Source organism: Ornithorhynchus anatinus, chromosome 2 (assembly GCF_004115215.2).
Source record: "Ornithorhynchus anatinus isolate Pmale09 chromosome 2, mOrnAna1.pri.v4, whole genome shotgun sequence".
In the NCBI taxonomy this organism is placed as follows: domain Eukaryota; kingdom Metazoa; phylum Chordata; class Mammalia; order Monotremata; family Ornithorhynchidae; genus Ornithorhynchus; species Ornithorhynchus anatinus.
The window spans coordinates 102655960-102678925 of NC_041729.1; the positions used below are offsets into that span (position 1 = coordinate 102655960).

General features: G+C 48.3%; 1 protein-coding gene and 1 non-coding gene across 2 annotated transcripts; one reads left to right on the forward strand and one right to left on the reverse strand.

Annotated features, from left to right (window-relative positions):
* Nucleotides 1–230: 230 nt before the first annotated feature.
* Nucleotides 231–12558, reverse strand: GJA1 (gap junction protein alpha 1). Its single transcript, XM_029057743.2, has 2 exons — nt 12299–12558; nt 231–3281 (listed from the first exon to the last, which is right to left on the reverse strand). The coding sequence occupies exon 2, from the start codon at nt 3263–3265 to the stop codon at nt 2114–2116; it is 1152 nt and encodes a 383-aa protein (XP_028913576.1). The 5' UTR covers nt 3266–3281; nt 12299–12558; the 3' UTR covers nt 231–2113.
* Nucleotides 12559–21396: 8838 nt separating this feature from the next.
* On the forward strand, nt 21397–21534 carry LOC114809323. Its single transcript, XR_003757110.1, has one exon. It is a non-coding gene; the product is annotated as a small nucleolar RNA SNORA7 (small nucleolar RNA).
* The last annotated feature ends 1432 nt before the right edge of the window (nt 21535–22966 follow it).

Below are 22966 nucleotides of genomic sequence, written 5' to 3' on the forward strand. Positions count from 1 at the left end.
GTGCGGGTTGCAATCCAATATGGTTCGATTTGTGATTCTGCTCGCGTCTCCCCTTTCCTACCACAGCAGGAACTTGGAAGAACGGGGCACCAGATTTATAGCCTGGTCACATAAATCTCTGTCAACAAGTCTGCATGGAAACAGCATTGGTATGCTCAATAGTTACAGCCAAAGGGACACCAAGAACGCTGAGGAGTAAGAGCCACGCCAAAATGAGACCGAGAAGCCGGTTTTATACTAAATTAAAACTTTATTGACTAAAGAATGCTCTCCAGAAAAACACGATCGGATGGATTCATGCGATGAAACTGAACGTGGCAGTCGTTTAACATGGAATGTCAAACAAATTAAGATTTCGTCTCATACAAAGCCATCTGCGTGCTTCGGGATGAAACCACGCGAGGTATTCTCTCTTCCCGCCCCCATTCGTCTGTGATGGGCTTAAAGGAGAGAAGTTATGCATTTGAAGAAACTGGTAGATTTCTTTAGCTTTTTTTTCTTCAATAAATTAGTTACATATGTACTCAAAACGTCCAGCCTCCTGTGCATTCCAAATCTAAGGAAAACATTAAAATCGCCGGTCATCCGGGAAGAGCGAACTGCCGCAATACTATCGCAGTAGAACGCAAAATCAAGGTGGGGTGATTATTTGAGGTGGGCGGCCCTCCCTTTTCCCCTCCCACCCCGATACCAGTTCCTGCAAACTTATGGAGGCACAGTTCAATAAAAGACCAGCTCTAAGCATTTCTCCTACATTTCTCACATTAATAACTAAAGCCTGTTTACAGTACTAAAAACTCTATCACTCAAGCATCAATGATTACATTTCAGAAAAAGAAAATCATTCATGCTAGGAATAGCATTATCGCTATTTTCCAAAGCTAACCTTAATCAACAGAACACGTATCCATAATAGGATACATTGAAAATGTTACAGAATTTTTTTTTTAAAGAGAGAGAGAGAACTAAAAAAGTGTGCTTTAACTCGCACAGCAGGAATCATATAATGTAAACACCGTTATCGGCCCACACCACAAAATCCATGAGAAAACATTCTACTCTGCACACTCCTCTGTGTGTGTGTGTGTGTGTGTGTGTGTTGTGTGTGTACTTACTTGAAAAAAAAAAAAATCTGTGCTTGTGAGATCATACCGCATAGTCCTGTACCTACATACAGCCTAGAAAAACACTCTAACACACACTAGTGTGGGACGTAAAAAAAAAAAACAAAAAGACAAGCATGGGGGCTTCTCTGCCCGACGGTCAAATTCCCCAATCTTCAAGTGGTGCGGTCTTGAGAATTCACTATATGAGTATCTGGCTGTGAACAGTGCTAGCACTCAGAATGCGGGTGTCCTGAACGGGGACGAAAGCGGGCCTCCCGCGAATGCCTCTGGAAGGAAATCTACCTGTCTGAGAGAGAGCTGAGGGGACGCGGTGGAGGGCGGGAGGCGGTGAGGAGGGAGGCTCCCAGGCCCGACCTCGGAAACCGGAGTCGATCCGGCGGGAATCCTGACACACGTCCATTGACACCTAGAGGGTCATACCCAGAGAAGTTTACCTTCAAAGTGCAAAATTTTCACAATGGAATGTTCTCGACCGGGAGGGGCAGCCCTAGGTGTTTCCACTTGTTCCAAAAAGAAATAAAAAGCGGGGAAGGGGACGGGGAAAGGAGGGGGCAGGGGGTCTGCAACCCCAGACATCTCATCTTGACCAGAGCGATTTCAGTTCCGTGACAGAAAGCAGAACTCTTCCAGAAACCGACCCGTTCCCACGCGTTCTCCTACATCGAACCTCCCTAGAGGGGAAGAAGGGTGTCCTACCTACTTATCTTTTTGCTTTTTTTTTTTTTTGGGCGAATTCCGACGTCTCCTTCGCCTATTTTTAAATACCAAGGTGTTTGTACCTCCCCACCTGCCCCCCGCCTGTTGCCCGACCCCACCCCCCCCCCCACACACCTCCAACAAGCACGTGAATATTTTTCCGTTCCTCTTCCAAGTCCCTTCGTCAGCCGAGCCGCCCGCGGGAGACTCGAGAGTACCGACCGACCGTCCGCCTCCGCCTCCCCCTCCCCCCGGCCCCGTCGCGTACCCGGGTGGGCGGTCGGGGAGAGTTAGATCTCCAGGTCGTCGGGCCGGGGTCTGCTGCTGGCGCGGCTGCTGGCCCGGCTGGAGGGTCTCTGGTCCGCTACGGCCAGAGGCTGCAGCTCGTGCCCGACGGCGGCCAGCTTTTTGGTGTTCTGGTTGTCGTCGGGGAAGTCGAAGGGCTGGGCGTGGGAGTTGGAGATGGTGCTCCCGGCCTGGCCGATCCGGTTCTGCTCGGCGCTGTAGTTGGCCCAGTTCTGCTCGCTGGCCTGCTTGTTGTAGTTGCGGCAGGAGGAGTTGTTCCGGTCGCCGGTCACCAGCTTGTAGCCCGGCGGGGACATGGGCGAGAGCGGGGCCGTGGGGGAGGAGCAGCCGTTGAAGTAGGCGTACTTGGGGGAGCCGCAGTCCTTGCCGGGGCTCAGGGGGCCGGTGGCCGAGTGGTAGGGGTCGCTCCGGCCCTTGACGCGGTCCTTCACCCCCTTGAAGAAGACGTAGAAGAGCTCGATGATGTTCAGGGCCAGGGACACCAGGGACACCACCAGCATGAAGATGATGAAGATGGTCTTCTCCGTGGGCCGGGAGAGGAAGCAGTCGACCTGATGCGGGCAGGGGGCCCTCTGGCACGTGTACACGGCGCTGAGGCTGAACCCGTAGATGTACCACTGGATCAGCAGGAAGGCCACCTCGAAGACGGACTTGAAGAGGATGCTGATGATGTAGGTGCGGAGCAGGCCGCCACGCATCTTCACCTTGCCGTGCTCCTCGATGCCGTACTTGAACTTCTTGATCTCGATCTGCTTCAGGTGCATGTCCACGTTGACCCCGTCCGTCTGGGCCACCTTCAGCTCCTCCTCCTTCTTGTTCAGCTTCTCCTCCTTGCGCATGACGTAGAAGACGTGGGCCAGGTAGAGGAGGGTGGGCACCGAGACGAAGATGATCTGCAGGACCCAGAAGCGCACGTGGGAGATGGGGAAGGACTTGTCGTAGCAGACGTTCTCGCACCCGGGCTGCTGCGTGTTGCACCGGAAGGCCGACTGCTCGTCCCCCCAGGCCGACTCCACCGCCGTCCCCAGGAGCAGGATCCGGAAGATGAACAGGACCGACAGCCAGACCTTCCCGCCCGCCGTCGAGTAGGCCTGGACTTTGTCGAGGAGCTTGCCCAAGGCGCTCCAGTCCCCCATGGTGCCCGGGGACTGCCTGGAAATGAAGCAGAAGAGGGGGTTTTCAGCATTAATAATAAGAATATTCACGGTATCTGTTTGGCGTTTACAACGTGCCACGCGCTGGGCTAAGCGCTGTAGTGGATACGAGCAATTCGGGTGCCACGAGGGGTTCACGGGGTCGATCCCCGTTTTGCGGATGAGGTCACTGAGGCACAGAAGTGAAGTGACTCGCTCAAGGTCACACAGACAAGTGGTGGGGCCAGGGTCGGAACCCGTGACTCCCAGGCCCGTGCTCTCTCCATTACGCCATGCTGCTTTTCCCTGTGCTCTCTTAACGCTAAACTCCCTCTGGACTGTAAGTTCACTGTGGGCAGCGGTTGTGCCGGCCGACTCTGTTCCCAAGCGCTCAGTACAGCGCTCTGCACCCAGTAAGCACCCGATGACTCCCATGGATCGAAATGGTCCGGCCGCGGTCCGAGTCCACCCGAGTCCGGAGACATCCCCCGACAGGAACTCCCCCGGCAGGATCTCTCAGGAGCCCCTCTTTTCTATCCCTTGTACCTAGGCCTAGATCTCACGATTCTCCCTCTCCCCCCGAAAATATGGGGGACCTCTCCAGTCCACTTGCGGGTCCCTCAGAAGACAATGGCAGAAGTCTCAGGGCTCCCTCTGAGCAACACTGGCCTGTCCTCCCCTCCTTGACCCCGACCCCCAATCCGCCATCCCTGGATCATCCGATGCTTCCCGCAGCATATCTGTAACTGCTGCCACAAGGTGAGGGAACAGAGGGACGGAGAACTTTCGCAATCAGGCCCTGCCGATCGCTCAGAATTCAAGTGCTAATATGCCGCAGATTGTTGTTTTTGTCAATTTTCTATTGGCTTCTTTATCTTGTTTCTTTCCTCGCATGGCTGGCTCCACTCCCGCCTAGGCCGAGTTGCCTATGGGCCAATTCAATGTAATAATATTAATAATTTTCCTATTTGTTAAGAACTATGTGCCAGACACTGTATTAAGCCCTGGGTTAGATACACGCAAATCGGGTCGAATATAGTTCCGCGTCCCATGTGGGGCTCAGTCTCAATCTCCCATTATGTAGATGAGGTAACTGAGGCACAGAAGTGAAACGACTTGCCCAAGGTCACACAGCAGATGAGTGGTGGAGCCATGGTTAGAACCCACTGACTCCTGGGCCCATTCTCTATCCACTGCACCACTCACTGTCCCTTTGCACCTCTCCCCAGCACCCGGCACAGTGCTCTGTTCAAAGGTGGTGCTAAAATCCCAAATCTCAGTACCTTGTACCGAGCACTGCAGTAGACACTCGGCAGAGAACAACATAACAGAGTTGGCCGACAAGTTCCCTGCCCACAAGGCGCTCTCGGTCTACTTTAGACTCACGCTTTATGAATTGGCAACGCGGTTATTATCGATCGCAATGGTATAGAGGAGAGCCTGCCCTGGAGCCGGTGGGGAAACCGGAACTGGGGATGTCAGTGCCCGCCCCTAAAGCAGGATAGCGTCCCATCTTTCCAGACCGGGAAGGATTGGTCAGAGGAGCCCATTCTCAAGAGCCCTGTGATGGAGGGAAGAGAGGGGCAGGACGACAGAGAGGGCAGATGTGAGATTGGAGTGAGCCGGTTGAGAATGCCAAGTAGGCTCGTGGGAGTGGAGCAGAGAAGAACAGGAGTCATTGATGACGACGATGATGATGATTATGGTGTTTGTTAAGCGCTTACTATGTGCCAGGCACTAAGACCTGGGGTAGATACTAGGTAATCAGGTTGGACCCGATTCCCTGTCTGACATGAGGCTCATAATCTTAATCCCCATTTTACAGATGAGGTGACTGAGGCCCAGAGAAGTGAAGTGACTTGCCCAAGATCACACAGCAGGTGTGGAGGAGCAGGGATTAGAACCTATGACCTTTTGACTCCCGGGCCCCGGCTCTATCCACTAGGTCACACTGCTTCTCATTGGGATCCAATACCCTATGTGACCCACTGAGGGCCCTGTTAGAGTGCAGACCTCAGGTCAGAAAATCTTGGAAGGAGAGCAGAAGACCTAATCTTTGACTAAAATATTAGGCTCTGTATGAAGGGGCAGGACAGCCCACCCAGGGGCATCAACATAACAGAGTTTTTGGAAAAGTATCAACGGATGTGAGGCGATTCATCTCTGAAGCATTGTTGCAGTTAGTTAGTACCTTCTAGTTTGGCTTCGAAAAATAATCTTTGAAGATCAGCTTCAAAGAATAAGGAAAACCCTCAGGCGGGTCTGTCTGAAAACTCTGAAAATCCTTCATCGGTGCACCACTTCGGCCCTCCACTAACAAGGGTGTCAACAGCCACGAGGGTGTCAACTGGGAAAAACCTATGGTTTTTACGAGCAGCATTGTTAGGCAGTGTTTCATGTGTCTATTCAAAATTTACAAGAGGGCACAGAAGTGCTGGTGGCCTGGTGAAAAACTCCTTCACATCCGGAAATGAAAAGCAAAGTCCCGAATGGAATATCCACAGAGGTCTTTTAGAATTGGGTCTCAAGGGATGTCGGCGCTAGAGTGTTTCATTTCCCTCCCCAGCCTGGTTCACTGGAGGCAATACTCGAGTGCGGGCATCCCTTGAGACCTAATTCCAAAAGGCCTCTGGATCACGACCAGCAAGCAGCACCTGCCATGACCATGGAGCACAAATTTCCCTTCAACACTAACTGTGTTAACTCGTCACCACATACATCACACACAATCAAGATCAAAATTGTCTCATTTATCCAAGGGGCCATCTTGCTTACTGTGTCCCTCCTCCACCAAATCTTTCGCTCAACAAGACAGCAAAGTGGCAGGGTAACAAACCACGATCAAAATTGCTGTGTTTTCCTTTCCAACACGCCTGCTAATTCTGTTGCATCGTACTCGCCCAGGTGCTTAGTAGTTTTCCGCACAAAGGACTCAATAAATTCCACTGGTCGATTGATTGATTGGGAAAGTTCTGCTTTGGGATGTTGAGCAGGGACAATTCAAAGGGAACCTCCCCCTGTGTTATTCTTAACACGGAGTCCGGTGCTTGAAGGACCGAGCTGATTCTCCCAATCCCCCATCTTCCATCTTATTCCCCGCTAAATCTGGAAACTAATAGGTCTCCAGTAGGGGAGAGGGGAGGGGCTGTCCATTTATGCCTCTCTCCAGGCCGGGGTCTGGAGTCCAGAGAAGGAAAGTCCTTCTGAGATCTCTGCACACAGTGACTGCTCAATAAATACCACCGATTGAGTCTCCGGTGAGTAGAACTATAGGTGAAAGGATTTAAGAGAAAGTTTTCCATCATCTTAGGAAACAATGCATCCTACTATCCTAGAGGAGGAATCGGTCCTGAAACTTAGGTATCAAACATACCAACTGTAAGACTAATGTTCCCGCCCCTTTAGACAGAGACTGCTACTGTAGCTTGAGGCTTCTAAATGGTGCCACACATTCTAAAAGTAGCGAGGGAAAAGCAGGGGTGTTGTTTTTAACCTGTTGAATTGCATTATCTTCAATCAGTGGCATTTATTAAATGCCTCGAGTGCAGAGCCCTGTTCTATGTGCTTGAGAGAGTACAAGACAACAAAGTTGGTATACCTCTTCCCGACCCACAGGGAACTGACGGTTAAGAGGGAGAAATGCACAATAAAATAAATTATGGATATGTCCGTGAGTGCCGTGGGGCTGAAGGTGGGGTGAATGTCAAGCGCTTACAAGGTACAGATCCAAGTGTGTAGGAGAAGCAGAAGGGAGAGGGAGTAGGAAAAATGAGGCTTAGTTGGAGGAAGGCTTCTTGGAGGTGATATGATTTTAGTAAGTTTGAAGGTGGGGAAAGTGGTGGTGTGTTAGATATGAAGGGGGAGGGAGAACATGGGCAAAGGGTCAGCAGCGAGATAAACGAGATCAAGGTACAGTGAGAAGGCTGGCATTAGAGAAGTGAAATTACACTACACTCTGATTCGAGCATACCCTATCCTGATCAGATCTTGCCATTTCTCAATATTGGTGCCCTTTTTCTGTGCGTTTGAGCATTTACAAAGTGCGTTCATTACAGCTGGCTGTCTAAACTTCAAGATGAAACATGTCTTGTTGAACGCATTCTTCAACGTCAGAGAATCCTGGTGGTTATTTTTTGTTGTTGTTTTTTTTTTTTTGTGGAGCAGTAACCTGCAGATTAATGCTGAGTGGAGAGCACTGTCAATGCCTCCCCCCCGGCTCTCTCACAACGCAGGCACTTATTCCCAAACTCAGAGAATGATGGCTTCCTTTTAATTTGATTCCATTCTGTAATGAACCACTCCCTATTCAGCAAAATTGAAATGAAGAATTGAAGCAGTTAACCCGATCATTCAGGAGTCTGCTGGGGAGAGGGAGACAACGGCCTGAATTGATCATGCTTGTCTACTTGACAAGTTCTTCAACTATTTCCCCAATTCTGCACTTCACCTTGCCTGTGGAGAAGCCGCGTCTTTATCCACATGGTGGACTGAGGAGAAAAGCTGCTCCTTCTAAACAAGAATGACATGCTTCTCTTGGTTAAACCCTTTAAAGAGCACTATGTTTCATTTCTGCAAGGGCTCAATTGGGGCCTGAGACAACGTGAAACCACACGACTATTAGAAATCGTTTTAAGCCTCCCCTCCCTTCCCCATGCCAGAACTGGGAATAAAGAGGAGAAACTGCCTGAAAAAGTCCTCAGGGTCCTTACAAGGACAAATGGAGCAGCGGCAATCAAGGATGCTACGGTGTTTCAGTTTGAGAGCAGCTGATAAAGATGGGACATTTTGAGATTTCGATATTTAAAGGGTGGCAGGGAAGTGGGTGAGGGAAATCAGTCATGAGGGAGGAGCAGCTGTTTACTTGTTTGTGTTCGAGGCATTCCAAAACTTCAGCCCCTCTGAATAACATATGCGGAAAATGGAAAGCATCACTAGTGTGGATTTAATCAGTTTTCCTCACACGTGAAAGCGATTGCTTAGAAAGCTAGAGAATCATTTTGAAGGGTCAAAAGTCAGGTATGGGTCTCCACTTCAGGGTCACGGGGGATGGGAGGGACACAAAGAGCTTGCAGGAGCAGGCTGGTCAGTGTCAAACAGCAAGCTCAGCACTTGGTATTGTGCTTGGTGCACAGTAAGCACTTAACAAATACCATCTTCATTATTATTATTGTAGGCAGAGATCACGTATTGTGCTCTGCCAAGTGCTTAGTTCAGTGCTTGACACACAGTAAGTAACTGCTCTCTAACTACTACTAATTGATAAAGAGGCATCGAGAAGCAGTGTGGTCTAGTGGATACAGCACGGGCCTGGGATACATTAGAACCACGATTCTAATCCTGGCTCTGCCACTTGTCTGCTGTGCAAACTCGGGCAAATCACTTCACTTCTCTGTGCCTCAGCTATCTCATCTGTAAAAAGGGAGTGAAGACTTGTGAAATATAGACGGTGTCCATCTTGATTAGCTTATAACTACCCCAGTGCTGAGTATAGTGCCTGGCACATACCGCTTAACAAACACCAGAAAAAAAAAATTATAATCGATCTACTTTTCCCCTACAGTGCTTTGCCCAAAGTTGGTGCTTAATACCAACTATGAAGCGAATCATCCTGATACTATGCAAGCGTCCAGGTTCAGAACTGAGGGAGTCCTAAAATCTCCTACGGATAAGTTGTTGTTTTGTTTGGCCTCAGCAATCTCTAGGTACTCTCAGCGAAACCACCCGGAAAATTCTTATCCCTGCTTCTTTGGCTGGATAGGGTACAACATGAGGCAAAGAGATAGAGAGTGTGTGTGTGCGTACGCACTCATGCTCCCGTGCCAATATTACTAGGCATGAAAAGCCGAGTATGGAATTGTTTTAGGTTCTAGCCGACATCACCCATGTCCCTCCATCTGACCAGACCTGCAGTTGAGCCACACAACAGCGATATTAAATGATATTAATGGAAAGGAATGTGTGAGACCCTCACCCCTCCCCCGGCATCCTGCAGGTCTGGGCCTGAACGGAAGGCTCGCACAAATAAGGCAAACAAAAACCTGGGAAAGGAAAACAGAGCCGCTCTGATGATGGCAGCAAAAGAATCCTTTTGAATCTCCTGGATTCCTAGACACACACACACACACACACACCAGGAGGGAGTCAGCCGGAGCCAGAGCAGCTGTGAAGTGTGAGGAAGGAGAACTGGCTAGAAAATTTCCACACAACTTGAAACTCAGGGGTTCAAGGGGCTAAACCTTTGGCATTATTTTTGCTGTCCCCTCCCCTACGACTCCCAAAAAGAAGAGATGTTTATCAGCCACACGCTGGGGGACACACATGTACGATGGGGTGATCTGGGGCATTTGAGAGGACACTGAGGCATTGGCTTTGACCCATCGCTAAACCCAGGTTTCTCCTGAAGCACGTAAACTCCCCTCTAGACTGTTAGCTCAATGTGGGCACGGAACACGTCTACCAAGTCTGTTGCGTTATTCTCTCCCAAGCGATTAGTACATCGCTCTGCATGAGGTAAGGACTCAATAAATACCACTGACTGATTGATTGACCTAGTCTCCTTTCACCTTTTACCTTTTATTATGGCACTGAAACCTCTTCTTGAGCAAGGGCAGGGAGAACCAGTCTCCATTTCTTTTCTCTTAAAGTCCTGGTACTTGACCAGCAGACCCAGTCTGAAATTTTCTATACCCTTTCCCCAGACTGAGGGCTCCAGGAGAAACAGCGTGGCTTACTGGAAAGAGCCCGGGCCTGGGAGTCAGAGGTCGTGAGTTCTAATCCCGGCTCTGCCACTTGTCAGTTGTGTGACTTTGGGCAAGGTGCTTCACTTCTCTGTGCCTCAGTGACCTCATCTGTAAAATGTGAGCCCCACGTGGGACAACCTGACAACCTTGTATCTATCCCAGCACTTAGAACAGTGCTTGGCACATAGTAAGCGTTTAACAAATACCATTATCGGTGGTCTTTCTGCCCCCAACTTTTTGTTTTTTAAGTTCCGGACAAACTGCAGCAAAGACCGTGGAAGTCAGATCTCAGGTCTCTCTCATGTAGACGTCTAAAGAAGAAATCAATGTTCTGGGACGGGAACATCAATTTGCAACAGAACCTGGCTAAGAAGAGGAGAAAGAGTACAGGAGTGGGGGGCAGATGGAGAAGGCGGAGGCAGGGCCAAAACAGCCAGTTTTGGTTTTCGCGATACTCCTTTGCCGAGGGGAGGATTTCTCCTTTCTCCTTCTGCCGAGAGTGGTGACGGGGCCTGCCCTGTCCACCTCTCTCTCTCCCTGGGACAGGAAACCGTAGAGAGCCCTGAGAGACCCTTGAGGAATCAGCAATTCGACCCTTCCACACCCACAGGCAACTTTCAGAGAAACCCCAAGCTGCCCTCCTCTGTGTCAACACATCTCCCTCAGCTGGCGGCACACTGTGGGGCTAAGGTCGGTAGGGACGTGCGTGAGTGTGTGCGTGTACGTGTGTGCATGTGTGTGGCGGGAGGAGGAATTAGACTTACACCTATTGTTTCCTTCCCTGATCCCTTCTGAACACAGCCTCTAGTGCGAGCATACGAACACACATGCACACGCGCCAGCACACAAACATAGACCCAGACACACACAAACACACCCCGATCCTCTCCCCCGGCCTTCCTCCCCCTCCCGGCCATTAGTGTCTGTGTCTGGCCAGATTTGGAGGGAAAAATGGCAGTGCGGGAGGGGAGGAGGGGATATTTCAAGATGCAGGGACTGCTCCCGCCCTGCAGAAAGGAGCGATCCAGATGTTTAAGATGGCAGAATCGCACCTCCCGGTGACTGCTGCCGCTCGCACACTCACACATCACGGGCACACGCTGCTGCTCCGGTGGATCTTTTTGTTTCCCTTTCTCTGGGAAGAGAAAGTAGCCATGTGCTTCTCCACAGCAGGGCTAGTCAGAGATCAACAAGACCCTTCAGGCTTAGTCTGTGGCATGAGAGAGAAAATCCGGAAAGGGGACTTGGGCACTAGGGAGGGTAAGGAACGGAACGTTTCTGATGCCGGTAACAGTTATCCTTTGTTGCTCGGCCTTCTTCTCATCCTCTCTCCCACTCCATTTTCTATTCCCCAGGTAACTGGCAGGCGCCACGGTGAACTATAGGGTCGGAAGGTCGGAGGGGGGTTGGGGACGAGAGAGGGGGTTCCCGAAGACGAGCCGGCTGGCCGGTTTCGCTCTTTTGTGATTCCTTTTATTGAATCCCTGTTCCGACGTGCACTTGGGGCTTTTCCCTCCCCTCAAAACCCACTCGTTGGCTTCTAAAATGAACTTGCCAGCGTGGTGATGGAAGAATCGCAAGCCCTTCCTTAGGCTGGCCCAAGATTCTCTTTTCAGGAGTTGATAGAGAGTAACTGAACAGATTGACTTTACGGAAAAAAGAAAAAAATCCAACACGGATATGGCCGCGTTACCTCTTTGGGTTTAAGAGAGGGAAAAGTACTCGGGCTGGGGGACAGATGTGGGGGGTATGACAGTGTGAAAGTCACCAGATTAGTAACAAGGGGCTTTTTTTAACCCAAGCCCCCAGTTAAGGTTGGTTTCAATCAGGCTATAAAGTTCAATCTAGATTTCCATATGAAAGTAAACTATGTGGAAATGCAAATGGGAAGAGTTCAGAACAAAGAACCACATCCAATTAGAAAGATGCTTTCGTTCCTGCCAGGTCCTAAGCACACCTACATTTCGCTGGAAATATGCAGTAAAATAATGCTCAGGAAACCATCCATAATGAAGATATTTTCACCCAAGGATCCAGGAAATTACTGCAGAATCCAAATTGGAAAAATCTGGGCCAGATTTTACCTGTTGCAGAATTAACTGGCAAAACTTTGGAAAATCTTTTGTAAAATCCTAAAAAGACCTGTGCATTTTAAAGCTTGAACTTAAAAAAAACCAAAAAAACCTACAGAACAGTCCCCAGCTTTCTCCATTGTGCTCCCCAAAATCCATTTACAGCATTTCTGGAAGTTTGGCTGAAAGAGGAGAAAAAGCAAAATCCAAACTTTCAAACTTACCTTCTCTAGTTTGAGAGTAAAGCCGTCCAACAAGTGGTAGAACTCTCGGTGGGTGTAGGAAAATGGAAAAGCTAGTTCAGTCTCTCCAACCTGTCTATTTAAAGTTTAAAAGGCTGCTGCTATTTTGTGCTCTCCTCACTCGCTCCTTCCCCCTATTGAAAGTGCTGATCCCTCATAAAAGTTTTTCCCCCCCTAACTTTGAGCACAGAGAGCTTTTAAAAAGTTTCGAGCCACTGACTAGAGGAGGAGGGGTTGGGAGGGGGAAGAGGAGGAGGAAAGGGGAGGAGAGAAGGGAGGAGAGAAGGGAGAGAGGAAGGAGCAGCCAGCCCCAGCTTGAAAAGTATATTGAGAAAAGGAGACAAGGAGAAAGTAGAGGTTTAGGCCGGGCCTATAAAGTCAAAGGAACGTGGGTTCAGCGTGGCAAGTCCAAGGCCACTGAGCTATTTCTTCTGGAATGAGTGACTCTGTCTTTGTTTCAGACTCCCGGAAAAGCAGACCAACTTTGACGTCTGGAGTCAGAGAGAAAAAAAGGCAGGCCCCCAAAGTTTAAGGAAAGGAGCCCAGGAGACGAGAAGCCAAATGTCACTCTCCATGCTCAGAAAGGGTGTCCCGATGGGAATCTGACAGGGGTCGGAAGGAGCTGAGGAGGGAAGGAGTGACTTTTACAACGCATCATTTCCCTCCTCTCCCTGAGTTACACCTCGCATGCCAAGAGTGGGGGACCGAGGGGGAGAAGCAGCCAGACGTCCAAAATAAACACATCCTCCAAAATGACTTTTTCCCCGCCTTGCTGGCCCACGGTTTTTTGCCAGTTTCCTACAGTAACTAACCCAGTCACGGCATGTTTCTGGAGGGAGTGGTTTGACACACTGAGTTTTGCCTAGCCTACATCTCTCATCTCTACGCTTCGCACAAAGGGAGTCCCGGTGTGAGCTCAGCCTCCAGTTTCTTGCCGGAGCGTTTATCGGAGCGAGGAAACAGAAGCGGAGGGGCAGGCTGGTGGGCCCGGTGCGATCATTCGGGTCAAGGCTGTGTTGGATTAGCCCCAGATTTCCTCGCCCCTCCTCCTGGATGGAGCTACGCCCTCTTGGAAAGAGCACAAAGACAGAACTCTAAAGCCGCGGCGGCTCCCAACTTTACGAGCCGCTCGGGTGTCTCCCCTTACCCGCTTTGGGGGACTCAGTTCTCGCCCTTGTAATTAACTAAGGCCCGGACCCCGCGGTCCATCTCCTCTGAAAACGGGGCGCGGCACCCCGTAACTCTGCTTCGGGGGTGCGCCCGAGCCAGGGCAGCTGAAAGAGAGAGTGCCCTCCCACTAGATCACCCAGAGACAAGTCTTGACCATTGTTCTTAGCGAAGGGTCATTCTGGGCTCCTCTCACAGAAGCGCACGTTGCTTAAATTGGAAAAAAAAAAAAGCTAAGGGTATTGTTCAGTTCTTCAGGAGGACGTTGGATAGTCTGTGATTTGCAGAAAATCCTGCTGCCAGACCAGGCCCGGGAACTGTCAGACCTCTGTCAGATGGGTTCTTCAGTTCTTGCTCCCAGGCCATTCTGATCCTACCTCTTGGAGACTAACTCCAAATTAAAATTCTCCATCTACGCAATGGGAAGAGACCAGGCTAACTCGGAATTATAATCCCACTAGTAATGTTATCCCAAGCCCCGGAAGTTGTTCTACGTCAAGGATCGCAAAGGTTTCTTTGTCTTGAAGAGCATAAAATTAAGCCTCGCTAAGTGTTAAGGCAAAACTCACATCAGCGTATGACACGTTTTTGACCTCTAGAGTGTCAGAGTGGGAAAGTGATTAAACGGTGTCCCTTGATCATAATTAAGGGGGCTGGATTATTAGGTGGGGATCTGATTCATTTTATTTTAACCGGATATTCCACTAGGACTGATTCCTTCAATGCCTGCAGCAGGCAGGGGGATACTGTCATCTTCTGATTCTCCGCTAATAACTTTCTGAGATCCCCTGTGAGAGCTGAAGGAAATGTTTACTCTAGAAAAATAACGCATCTTGTTATGGCTCAGTACCTTTAATCCATTGTCTTTGTATTGTGCTGTATTTGTGTAGATGGAGAATAGATTTGGGTCTGAACAAGAGAGCTCAATAGAAGGGCTATTTCTGATTTCCATTTTGATTCCCCAAGAGACCTAAACTCAAAGATCCCACGAAGAGGCTTTCGGCTAATTCCTCAGTAAAAGTCAATGGTGGTCAAGGTTTGTTTTCCCGTCCTTGGGGGCAGTCTACCGAATCTTCTATTGTACCCTCCCCGGTACTGAGTTGCAGTGCTTCGCACACAGTAAACGCTCAATAAATACAATCGATCGAATGTCTCACTACCAAAAGGCGGTGGACTAATAGCAAAACCTTTCCCTAGTTAGATATGCATTTGGCTCCACCTTCTGTACAGAGTGAAAATTAAACCAACGTCTCATCAAACCCATCCGATTCTTCATCTGGTTACTGTGCTCACCCAGGCCCTTTTGAAGTGTATTTCGTGGCATGCGGATGTTTGTTTTTACCGAAGGGCTTGCCTCTACGAGAGACTCGATAAATACTGTTTCTGATTGATCCGGCTCAGCTCGGCACATAGTTAGCACTCAGTACGGCCGAATGACTGATTACCTTAAGGGTGATCTTTCTTGGAGGATAGGGACTGTCACCGCTGCCTACGCTGAAGTCTTCAGAGAACCCCCATCTGAATTCAGATTTTGAAGATAAGCATTTGGGCTTTCCCCCACAAACCAGAAAGAATTCTGGAGAATGTCTTTGGCTCAGTCCCAAGAGAAATTGGAATTAAAGGGAGGGCCTGAATCCAAATGTGGCCTAAAATAATAATGTTGGTATTTGTTAAGCGCTTACTATGTGCAGAGCTCTGTTCTAAGCGCTGGGGTAGATACAGGGTGATCAGGTTGTCCCACATGGGGTTCCCAGTTTTAATTCCCATTTTACAGATGAGGTCACTGAGGCACAGAGAAGTGAAGTGACTTGCCCACAGTCACACAGCTGACACGTGGCAGAGCCGGGATTAGAACCCATGATCTCTGACTCCCAAGCCCGGGCTCGTTCCACGGAGCCACACTGCTTCTCTAAAAATATCCGTTCCATCTAACCAAGGACAACAGTAAATGGACATTTGGTTGTCCACTATCAGTCCGTTAGGGCAAGGCCCACAGCTTTCATACCATCTCTGTATGCCCTTCAGATGTTTGGACATGAGAGAAGTTTTCCAAATGTTGATATTTCGGGAGCTCATTCAATTTAGAGGAAATCTGACAAATGATGAACTATTTTAATAACTTTAAATACCGATAACACGTTTTATTGCTTTTGGGACTTAAAAATGTAAAAAAAGAACAAAGCGCAAGGCAAGACAAATACTTTAGTCAGCAAAAGATAAATAAATTTGACTAATCATTATCATTAATTTGGGGGCTTCAAGGGGGCCTATTCATGGCATGGCATTTATTTCTTTGGGGATTTTCAAGACATACACTCCACCATCCTTTCGAAAGCCTTCCACACTAGGAAACAACATGGAGAACCATGCAAAATAAAACACAATACTCACAAAACTATCCTTGTATACCCGTCTGTTAAATCAAGAAAGGGGTGGACATAATAATGCGATAGAATTTATAGTATCAGGGAAAGGCTATCCACTGAATCAGCATGGCCTAGAAGAAAGAACCAGAAGACTAATCAGAGTTCCATCCTGAAATTGGGACCTGATTATCTTGTATCTACCCCAGCAATCATTACAGTGCTTGGAATATAGTAAGTTCTTAACAAATACCATCATTATTATTATTATTCTGAAAGGTAGACGGAAAACCAAAACAGCTTTAACACTAAGTGAACACTGAGCACAAACCACAGCAAACTGTGGAGCTGAATATTAATTGATGGTATTAACTGAGTACTTATTGTGTGCAGAGCACTGTACTAAGTGCTTGAGAGACTGCAATATAATAATGTAGTTAAAAACAATCCCTGCCCCATGGAGCTTACAGTCGCAGGGGGAACAGATATTAAAATGAATTACAGATGGGAGAAATAATAAAATACAAGGATAAGTACATAGTTCTGTGCAGTGAGTATCAAAGTACTTAAGGGATACTCAGCCAAATGCACAGTTCATCCAGAGGAGAGATAAAGGAAATGACTGAGTCAGGAAGGCTTCAGAGATGTGATTTTAGGAGGGTTTTGGAGGTGGGAAGAATGCTGGGGGATGAGGTTCCAGGCCAGAAAGAGTGAGCAAGGTCTGCAGCAGAGGGATTGATGAGGTCAAGGTAGAGAGTAGATCGGTGTTAGAGGAGCAAAGTGTGCAAGCTAGGTTGTAATAGGAAATCAGGGTAATAGGAAAGGTAGGATGGGGAGAGCTGATTGAATGCTTTAAGGTCATTGACACTGTTAGGTGAGGCGATGGATGGGCAACCACTGGAAGTTTTTGAGGAGTAAAGAGATAGAGACTGAATGTTTTGAGGGGTTTTTTTGGTTTGCCCGTTTATTTGTTTTTCAGAAAAAATCATTCAGACACCAGACTAAAGTATGGACTGGAGAGGGGAGAGACAAGAGGAAGGGAGGTCAACGAGGATCCTGATGCAGTAGTCAAGACATGAAATGATAAACGCTTAGATCGCCATGGTGGCAGTTTGGACGGAGATGAAAGGGAGGATTCTAGAGATATTGTGAAGGTAAGACTGACAAGATTTGGTAAAAGATTGAATGCGTGGGATGAATGAGTCTTGGATAATGTTAAGGTAACAGGCTTGTGAGACAGCGGGGGATAGTGGTGCTGTTTACAGTGATGGAAAAGACAAGGAGAAGAGGACAGGGTTTGGGGGGAAGATGAGGAGTTCTGTCTTGGGCATGTTGAGCTGTTGGCAGGACATGCAAGGAGAGATGTCCTTAAGGTCAGAGGAAATGTGACACTGAAGGAGAGAGATCAGATCTGGAAAGGTAGATTTGGGAATCATCTGTGTAGAGATGGCAGTAGAAGCCATGGGAATGAATGAGTTCTCCAAGGAAGCCAGGTTAGAGGGAGAATAGAACTGAGCTATGGGGGACTCCTGCTGTTAGAAGGTGGAAGGAATATGGAATATATAATGGAATATATAGAATTTATCAATAGTCTCATGACTGCGTTAGATAAATCCATGGAAGAGAGGTCAATTACTAGATCGCAAGTTCCTTGAGAGAAGAGACTGTGGTAACCACATCTACCGTGCTGTTCTCAATCAAAAAGCTTAGTAGGGTGCTCTGCATACAGTAAGCGCTCAAAAAATCCCATGCATCACACAGGTCAATCATCACACGGGCCATCAAGTTAGGAAGATTTGCTATGAAGAGCCTGGAAAGAGTCATGAAATGTGCTGATGTAACAACTGCCACAAAAATATACAAATTGTCCATTCTACAGTGTTGCCAGTGACAGTGTGTGGAAATGAAAGCTAGGCAGTGAAAAAACAGGATAGAAAGATTGATTCTTTTGAAATGTGGGGTTGGGGAAGGCTTTTGCAAATACCACAGATGGCCTGAAAAACAAACAAATGTATTTTGGAGCAAAAGAAGCCAAGGTGGTCTTTGGAAGGCCAAATGACTCGACTTAGAATAGCGTATTTTGGACACATAATCAAGAGGACTAATTCTTTGAAGACACTAATGTGAGGCAAACTCCAGAGAAAACGTGGAAGAGGCAGAACAGCAGCTAGATGGATAGAAACCATAATAACGACAATGGAAGAACCATTAGTAAGGTTACGGATTATGGCAGAAGACAGGGAAAATATATCCATAGAGTCGTTTAGAATCAGAAACAACGATGGCACTTAATAATAATTTGGATGCTGAGTTTATGGCTGGATGGTCCACGGATCTAACTCCCTAATGGCGGAGTCTGTGGTCTGTTCCTGAAATTGGAAATGCAGGTAGAACAGTCCCAGTAGCAGCCAAAGCTGCCAAAGTGATGGAAGCCCATCTCACCACATTTAACCGTAGGCAATGTCCTGGGGCTCTTCACCCCCAAGAAGGAAACGATAGTTCAAGCTCCATTCCTCCAGTGATGTTCGTCGAGGTTTCGTTAGCTCAGGGCCAGATGGTCTGAACTTGTTTTTAAGAGATCCATTTTCTCATAAAGTTGCACTTGCAACTTAATCCCCGGGTTACGGGGAAGCCCAAACCAGTCCGGTCAAGTTCAATATCTTTTCTTTGTTGTCATTTTGTGAAATTGAATTATTTTCACCTGTGGGGACCCAGAAACACTTGTAATGAAAGATTTTAAAAGGCTGTGCTGGGTCTCACCTAATCTGGAACTTCAGGGTCTCCAAGACCCCTGGAATTCTCTGGAGAGACTCCCAGGCCCATTCGGTTTCTCGGCCTCCAGTAATTTTGGATTACTTAACCGAACTTCTAGACTGAGAGGCATGAATGGTATCCAGGGGCTGTGTCTTGCCTAAGGATTCATGTCTCAGCTATCAGGGATATTTGTTGAGAGCCTACTATGTGTCAAGCGCTATTGAAGCGCTGGGTAGATGCAAGCTAATCAGGTTGGACACAGTCCCTGTCCCACACTGGGCTCAGTCTTAATCCCCATTTTACAGATGAGGGAACTGAGGCCCAGAGAAGAAATGCCTTGCCCAAGGTCACGAAGCTGACAAGCGGCCGAGCCGGGATTAGAACCCAGGTCGTTCTGACTCCTAAGGCCGGGCTCTCTCCACTAGGCGATGCTGCTTCCCTGATCAATCAGTGGTATTTATTGAGTACTCACTATGTGCAGAGCACTGTACTGAGTGGTAGGGAGAGTACGATAGACTTAGTAGATGCTATCTGGAGCTATTACACCCACTCCCTGTCCGTGAGACCTCACTGCCTGCTGCCATTATCAACGGTATTTATTGAGCATTTACTGGGTGCAGAGCACTGTACTAAGAGCTTGGGAGATCAATTCATCAACCAATGATATTTACTGAACGCTTACTTTGTGCAGAGCGCTATCTTGTTCTTGGGAGAATACAACTGATAGACGCGCGGCCTGCCCGCGAGGAGCAGTGTGGCCTAGTGGAAAGAACACGGTCTTGGAAATCGGGACCTGGTTTCTAATCCCTACTCTGCCACTTGTCTGCTTGAGCAAGGTGCCTCAAATTCTCTTTTGCCTCAGTGAAATTTCCTGTAAAATGGGAATTAAATCCTGCTCCCTCCTACTTAGACGGTGAGCCCCCTTTGGGACCCGATGCTCTTGCATATCACAATGATTACCATTGTCCCCTCACTCATTTCATAAACCACTGTGCATTATGACCCTCAGTGTGCGTTAATAAGGGTCAAGGGAGGGGAAAGGGAATAGCATTATGGCCTCTATGAGAAGTGATTATCTTATGTCTTCACCGCCTCTGAGTAGTAAGTGCTTAACAAATACCAGTTATTTCCATTATCCCCTCATACGTTTCATAAGCATTGTTGGATTATGGCACTCGACGCGGCTTAATAAGGTCAGGAGGGGGAAAAGAATAGCATTGTGGGCTCTCTGAGAAGTTTTACACTCAGTTTCTCCCCCCGTGCTGTGTCATGATTTTGGATTTAATGGCAGAAGAGGTTGGCCTGTGAAGAGCTTGCCTAAGTAGTTTGGTTACTGGTCACGGGTCTGTCTTTTCCACCCCACCCACCGCCTGGCTCACCCTACCGTCAGCAGCGTCGCCTTCTAATACAAAGGAGGTTCACTAGGCACGCTGTGGGTATATTTATTAGAAGCCAGGAATCAGCAAATGCTGCTTCTTTTACAATCAATTACCATTGCAGGTGAGAGCCCGGTAAGTGAGCAAATAGTGGTTCATCCATTTTTACAGGTGGGAGCAACTCAGGGTGGCCAAAGGAATGAAGGGTTTGAAGTGACTGCTCCATCCGGTCTTTCAACCGGGGCACTCTCATCATGAAGAATGGACCACCCAACCTCCATGACTCTCCTCTCTCCATTCCCAGTTTTCCCTCCAGTGGCCCAACATTTGTTCATTCAATAGTATCTATTGAACGCTTACTACGTGCAGGGCACCGTACTAAGCGCTTGGAATGTACAATTCGGCAACAGAGTTGCAATAACGGGCTCACAGTCTAAACACGGGCTCACAGACTAAACATGGACAGCTCATCCATGGATCTATCCAGGCCTAGTGGATAGAGGACGGGCCAGAGAGTCAAAAGGTCATGGGTTCTAATTCTGACTGCTACTTATCTGCTGTGTGACCTTGGGCAAGTCATGTCACTATTCTAGGCTTCAGTTACCTCACCTGTAAAATCAGGCCTGAGACTGACTCCCATGTGGGTCAGGGACTGTGTTCAACCTGATTTGCTTATATCCACCCCAGCGCTTAGTACAGTGTCTGGCACATACTAAGCACTTAATAATAATAATGTTGGTATTTGTTAAGCGCTTACTATGTGCCGAGCACTGTTCTAAGCGCTGGGGTAGACACAGGGGAATCAGGTTGTCCCACGTGGGGCTCACAGTCTTAATCCCCATTTTACAGATGAGGGAACTGAGGCACAGAGAAGTTAAGCGACTTGCCCACAGTCACACAGCCGACAAGTGGCAGAGCTGGGATTCGAACTCATGAGCCCTGACTCCAAAGCCCGTGCTCTTTCCACTGTGCCACGCTGCTTCACAGCCACTTGTCTGCTGTGTGACCTTGGGCAAGTCACTTCACTTCTCTGGGCCTCAGTTACCTCATCTGTAAAATGGGGATGAAGACTGTGAGCCTCATGTGGGACAACCTGATTACCCTGTATCTACCCCAACGCTTAGAACAGTGCTCTGCACATAGTAAGCGCTTAATAAATACCAACGTTATTACAATTATTATAGTAAGCTGATAAGCTTGCAAATACCCTAGGGCTTAGTACAGTGACTGGCACAGAGTAAGTGCTTAAGAAATACCATAAAAAACCCTTTTTTATTGTTTGGACTCCACTGGTCTTGAAATTCAGTGAGTACTCTCCCTGTACATGTCCACATACTTGAAGATAGTTCCTGTAGCTGCCTCTTTAGAAAATGGATCACTGTTCATTCCTTCAGCCGTTGTGATCGCTTACTTACGCTAGTCCCTCTCAGGGTTGCATCTGGAGGGTTTCCAGTCCTCTACCAGTCTCGGCTACGGGAGGGAGAGTCAAGCAGAGGCCTGTCCGTTCCGTTCCTAGCTTGGGCAGTGGCTAGCGAGGGGAAGGCGATCTGCTGCAAGTCAAAACTCACCCGTGCTGGGCAGCAGTAGCACGGGAGAGAGTCGAGGGCGGAGACTCGAGTCTACTGCGTGGAAGGCGGCGATGGTAAACCACTTCTGGATTTTTACCACGAAATTGTACGGATCCACTACGAAAATGATTGTAGACGGAGAGGGGGGCGTTCTGGGAGAGATGTGTCCGTGGTGTCGCTATGGGTCGGCATCGACTCGACGGCATAAAACAGATATTAGACGAAGGTCTACAAAGCTCTGCCACAAGGTGAACGCCGCTGCCGCTAACTGAGCCGGGGACAGCTTGCTTAACTACTGCAGAACCCCAGGCCTAGGCTGCGTCAGGGAGAGATGGGATCTAGGACCCGAAGAATGTGATTCCCCAGAAAAAGGAGACATCTAGGCAATTCCTGAGAGAGATCCCAAGAGTCACCTGTTCCCCGCATACCTTCAGAATCAAGGTTTGTTACATCGTACTCTTCGGAGTGCTTAGTACAGTGCTCTGCACACGGTAAGCACTCAGTAAATGATTAAATGAATCCAAGAGGCTGACAGTAACAGCACTGTAGAGCTTGAAGGGAGGAAACGACCCAATGCACCCACCCCGATAAGTAGTGTAGACTAGTGGATACGGGCCTGGGAGTCAGAAGGACCTGGGTTTTAACCCCTGCTCTGCTGCGTGACCTTGGGCAAGTCAGTTCACTTCTCTGGGCCTCGGTTACCTCATCTGTAAAATGGGGATTGACTGTGAGCCCTATGTGGGACAGGGACTGCGTCCAACCCGATTAGTTTGTATCTACCCAAAAACGTAGTATGGTGTCTGTCACATGGGAAGTGCTTAATACCATTAAAAAAATCATAAATCCAGTTCACCCGGGGTCTATTAGTGCCTGATGCCTAGACTAGCCTTGCTGCTTCCCAATTAACCCTGCAGTTTGGAAGCCACAATTCCTGCCTTTAGAACTGATTAGACTGTGAGCCCGTCACTGGGCAGGGACTGTCTCTATCTGTTGCCGAATTGCACATTCCAAGCGCTTAGTCCAGTGCTCTGCACATAGTAAGCGCTCACTAAATATTATTGAATGAATGAATGAACTGTGGGAAGCAGTGTACCTAGTGGAAAGAGCACAGACCTGGGAGTCAGGGGGACCTGAGTTCAAACTCTGGCGTGCCACATGCCTGCTCTGTGACCCTGGGCCGGTTACTTGCCTCCTCTCCATCTCAATTTCCTCATCTGCAAAATGGGAATTAAATCCCTGTTCTTCCTCCCACAGACTATGAGCCCGTTGTTGGGTAGGGATTGTCTCTGTCTGTTGCTGAACTGTGCTTTCCAAGCACTTAGTACAGTGCTCTGCACACACTAAACACTCAATAAATATGACTGAGTGAATGAATGTGAGCCCTTTGTGGGTCTGTGTCTGATTTGATTGTACTGTGTTCAC